Raw genomic sequence first — 5,432 nt, forward strand, 5'->3', positions numbered from 1 at the left:
AGAACCAAGAACAGGAAGAAGAGCAAGGCGGAACTTGTTCGGTCGTTCTTATGGCTTGAAATGGTTCACGCCCCTTTTTCGCGTAACAGCCAATGAAAGTCCGCGATCTGAAACGGAGGGAAAGTTCCTTTGTCTCGGGAACCAACCCCCTGGATGATTTAGGACTTGTCAGATTTCGAAAAGGGATTATTCTAGCAAGTTTGTAATTCAGATTACATACATTTTTCATTACTTTGCTCTAGATAAATGGGTTTGTCAGAACATGACGATCACAACGATACTAAACTTGATCATACGTATAAATGATCAAAACATGAAGTTACATTCAAATGCAGAATTACACATATTTAAAGATTTGATTAACACATGATAACACTGCAAATAGTCCCAATTTATATGGGAAACATCTAACTGTACCAAAAGGGAATACGTTATACATTTATACAACATAAAAACAAAAAGGTAATGAATACATTCCATAGAATGCATTGGGGAAAAGAAACCAGTGATTTGGCTCCTCTCCTCTCCGTCCAGGGTGGTCGTAAATTATTTTACGACCTGTTAAAGTGGGGGTTACATACACATGACTATTTGAGAAAAAGTTAGAATGAATTCAACATTTCCTAAAGTATAGCTTAGCAACTTATACTCTTCACATAACAAGGATTAACCATTTTATGCAATCCATAAACATACAAAATACATATTAATAAGGACTTACAACAGTAAGGAATTTGGGGTGGGGGTTTCAGGTATTCTTTTGAAGCTCGCATGGGCCTCGTAAAATAATTTAAGTCCAGCCAGGCTGGCGTCAGGCATTTGGTGCACACAGAATTCTATTTGTAAAACAGAATTTAACCCATGAATCACTGATCTGCATATCCGTTACACAGGTCGTAAATCTTTAAGATATCATTCATGCAATGGCACACAGCACTATGAGAAACATTATACTGTGGTTTTCAGAGAAAAAAAAAAGAGAGAAAAAACTCAGCCAACAGCCTCAACACACACACAAGAAGAGTCACAAAGAATTTCAAAGAGTTACTACACAGAAGAGCAAACGCCACAAACAAGGTTCATCTTTGCAGATTTCTGGCGCAAGACTGTTTCAGACCCTGATTTTTTAAGAAAATGTTTCACTCATTTGTTTTTTGCTTTTTGTCCTTTTGGTGTCTGGTTGGTAAGTTAAAACTTATTTAATGCTTTTCAGTTCTAGTGGATATATATCACTGTAAAATATAGTCGTTCTAACCAAATGTATTAACCTATGATTCAAATCGTACTTTACTACAATTATTATTTTCTTAAATTGACTTAATACAGATCTGCAGCGATTGCTCTTGTCCGTTCCAGCTGCTACAATCTAACCTAATATCATTTTGGCATTTTTAATTGTGCTGGTATTGTGGTACCATTTCAAAACTTGGATTCACTCCAATCTCCAAAATGTCCACAAAATGCATTTCTTAATTGTATGTTGATGCAGGTATTCAGAGCAAACTCTCTCTGTTTCCCAGTGTTTTGTGAAGGCATGAAGACATTATCAGTGATGGAAGGAGATTCTGTCACTTTACAAACTAATGTTACTAAAATACAGAAAGAGGATCTTCTAGAGTGGAAGTTTGGAGCTGAAAAGACTTCGATAGCTAAAATCAATGTAGAGGGTGGAAGCTTCAACACATATAATGGTCCTGATGGGAGATTTAGAGACAGACTACAGCTGGATCATCAGACAGGATCTCTGACCATCACAAACATCAGAACTGAACATGCTGGACTCTATCTGATAACCATCAGCGGCAAAACAGTGACTGAATACAGATTCAGTGTCACAGTCTATCGTGAGTAGAGAATTGAATTCACCATGTGCACTACATATTGGGAAATCTAAAACGAATGCAGGTCTCTTATTTTTTGTACCTTAATGCCGTCGATGTTATGATGCTAATTGGGAAACAGGCTTTTTAAAGGCTGGAATACACTAAACTTTTTGTCAAAATGTTTGCCCTCATTTGCAGTCAAAAGTTACAGAAAAGCAAACATAAACACAAACTTTAGACACAGCTTGAAACGTTGACATCCATATATGTTGATTAGTGTTTGATGCCCTGTTTTTCTCTGCAAGCATTTACAAAGTCAGCAATAATTTTATAACCTGTTCAGACGTTAAATGTCATATAGCGTATTCCAGCACTGAGATGTAAATTTTTCTATATTTCCAATAACCACACTACATTGTTTTAAAGTTAAGTTTCAAATGAAAGAACTTTAAAGACCAAATTCATGCTGCAAAGTATTGGGAGTGACAAATGCATTTTAATAAGTTAATGAATACTCTAATTATATAATTTTGTTTGGGTATGAAAAATACAGTATCACAATTTCATTAACATTATAATCCATACGTGTCTCGTAAAAGTCATGTCCAAAACATAATGTTTGACCTGTAATAATGTAAATCTTAACTAAACATTGTCTGTAGAGTGAACACCATTTAATAATATGATATTCACACAATAAATAGATTTGTGGCACTCTTTAATGTAGTTTGACAGATTGCTATAGTGCCTTGGTTAAAGCACAGAAGGTGAACTGATCATCTCTTCCGCTTTACTACTAGTTACAGCATGAAACAAAATGATTGGATATCTCGAGCCATGTTGTAAGATACTGTATAACTCATAGAAAATGAATCGTGTCTCTATATATAGATCAGAGTTGACTCACATGAATGTATCTCTGCAGGTTCTGCACACATAAATCCAGTGTTGATCTCTACTGTTTCTACTGGATCTCTGTTGACTATAGCTGTGGTCTGGATCTTCTGCATCTGCAAGAGAGCAAGAAAAAGAGCAGAAGAGGGCAAGTTACCTATTGTTAATACAGTAGTCAATTTAAAATAAAAAAATTTAATAAACCGGTAACATTTGGTGAGAAATATATCAATATTTTGAGAAAAGCCTGATAGTAGATAGTGTGGTGCATTAATGCATTTCCAAATGATGACCAATTTTGTTAAAACAGTTCAATCCTGTGAAGAACAGGTAACTTATGCTGAGCCAACATACTGCAATCAAAATTCACCAAAAACGGTAAGATAACTAATGACCGTGTGTTGTGTTTGTTTGGCTGCACGGGGTATGCAGGTACATGTGTTTTTCTCCCCATGTGCTCTCCATGACCCAGTTCTCCCATGTTTGATTGTGTTAGCCTCATTTAGTCTTGTATTTAAAGTGTTGTCTGTTCCTCACAGTCACATTGTGTGCTTTGGTTGATCTTTTTAGAAGTGTACAGGAACCTGAAGTGTCAAAATGTTCCAACCATTTATTTGGAGTACGACACAGGCCAATCTAGAGTATTGGAATATTTGGAATACGTTAAATATTTGCTTGTTCACTTCAAACTTAAATAAATTTCTGATTTATTGTATATCAATTGAAATTTGGATAATATGAAGTAATATGAACTGTAAATAGAGATAACATACGCAGCTTTACATTTTATCGTCTCAAGTTTATTGTCATTGTGTGCATTTTAAGAACGTATAGAATGTTAATCAATAAAACCAGTTTAATAGGTAAAGAGAGTATTAATCTTTTGTGTTTGTGATTTCTTACAGAGGGTTAAGGAGGAGGGTGAGGTGGTGTATGCAGGTGTCACTATCAGCTCTTCTCTTAATGATCTTCCGATGTTATAGTAATGCTAAGTTTTCAAAATGTTCATTGTGAAGGACTGCACAATGAAATAAGGCAATTTATACATTTTCTAATTTTATTTTTTCTTTGAGAAAATGATTGTATGTTATGAAGACATGTATTGGTGATTAGAGCTTCCAGTGCAGAAATAAAAATGTCGGTCTTCTGCTGGAACTTGACTCATGTACTGCCATTTTCTGGAGCCAGTTATTATACTTTATAAAGTTTTAAATATAGATGTTTTTGGATGGATGTACCTTTTGGGGCTTTAAAATGTTCAGCCCCATTCACTACAACTGTATAGATTGGGAGAGCCAGGATATTATTTAATATAACTCCATTTGTGTTCATCTGAAAGTCATATACACATTTGCTTGAGGGTGAGTAAATTATGGGATAATTTTTATTTTGGGGTAAAATATACTATTAATTGTTCATGTGGGAGATTGCTTGAGGGGAAAAGTTGTTCTTGTGTCTGGCAGTTCTGCTGATCGGTGCTCTGTAGCACCAGTCACAGGGCAACGAATCAAAGAGGAAGTGACCAGGATGTGAGGGGTTTTTCCCCTCTTTTTGCACTCTGGAGGTGTAAAGATCTTATGCTGGTGATACACGGGGCAACTTTTTTTGAGCAATGTGTCTTGGGAACGGTAAGAATGTTTAACAAATTTCTATCTGGATAATTTAGGTTGGTCGTGGGCCCTGTTTCTCACCTGGTTGCCCGTTGACACCAACATTGCTAAAAAAGTTGCCCAATGTATCATTAGCCTTAGGGTGGCTAGGTGAACCAACTTCAGGTTTCTTAGAGATGGAAGAGCCCAGGAACCTGTATAGCCATTTTTCCATTGTCAGGTCAGTGCCAGCCAGGACTAACAATGAGTTAAACGAGGCCAATACCCTTGAGTCTCGAGCTGCAGGGCCAAAATCAAGCTGTGTTCACTGTCAAGCCAGTAGCCTTGTTTGATTTTATTTACATCTCATTTTACAATATTGCTTTCTATTAAAATCAGATCACACAAGGCCCAGGTGTGTTTTTGTCTTTAATTAAATTCAGTGAATGCATGCAACACCCAGTTCAGCTCAGTTTGTGAGTCAGACTGAAACCTGCTGTGGTCTGCTTTCTTAAGATCTGGAAAGAAACGTGGTTTGATCTGATGGTCACAGACATCTTTTACAGGAGAGCGTGCCTGTTACTGGACGTTTAAGTTTGAGGTGCACTGGTGAGAGTGTGAATTCTCTCTTTCTGTGAGTTTGCATGTGGTTGAAGGTTGTTGTTTTTTTTCCATTCCATAAAGCTCACAAACAACTTTACTATGCCTCAGTTTCTGTTAGAGGGGTTGGAGCTGCTAGTATAACTAAACTCTGACCCCCTGGGCACAGCTGTTAGAAAAAGAAAGAAAGAAATCAGATGGAATCAAATAATGATCAAAATAGAACTTATATAAAATATAAAAGTAAATATATAACTAATTGTAATTAAATTGTATTATTTCCAAATTACAACTGTAGCCCTAGCCAGTTATGGCTATGATTTCATTAATACAGTTGTCTCTTGATTTTTTTTTGTCTCAATCATTGAGAAATCACACATAAGAAAAATAAGCTTTACTAAGTTTTACTACAATTAAATAAATTAATAAAATGATTCATTTTTGTAAGGTTTGGTCAATATTAAACAAGGATTTGATCGTCCTGTAAGTGTAACAGCAGCAGTCACCAGGCCTTTGTCTCCCTTTG

General features: G+C 36.0%; 1 protein-coding gene across 1 annotated transcript; it reads left to right on the top strand.

The window, feature by feature from the left end:
- The first annotated feature begins 1,526 nt into the window (after positions 1-1,526).
- On the top strand, positions 1,527-4,423 carry LOC113082496 (uncharacterized). The gene is made up of 6 exons (XM_026254122.1): positions 1,527-1,844; positions 2,749-2,865; positions 3,288-3,358; positions 3,623-3,699; positions 4,181-4,246; positions 4,384-4,423. The coding sequence occupies exons 1-6, from the start codon at positions 1,535-1,537 to the stop codon at positions 4,421-4,423; spliced, it is 681 nt and encodes a 226-aa protein (XP_026109907.1). The 5' UTR covers positions 1,527-1,534.
- The last annotated feature ends 1,009 nt before the right edge of the window (positions 4,424-5,432 follow it).

Source organism: Carassius auratus, unplaced genomic scaffold, assembly GCF_003368295.1.
Source record: "Carassius auratus strain Wakin unplaced genomic scaffold, ASM336829v1 scaf_tig00036308, whole genome shotgun sequence".
Taxonomy (NCBI): Eukaryota; Metazoa; Chordata; class Actinopteri; order Cypriniformes; family Cyprinidae; genus Carassius; species Carassius auratus.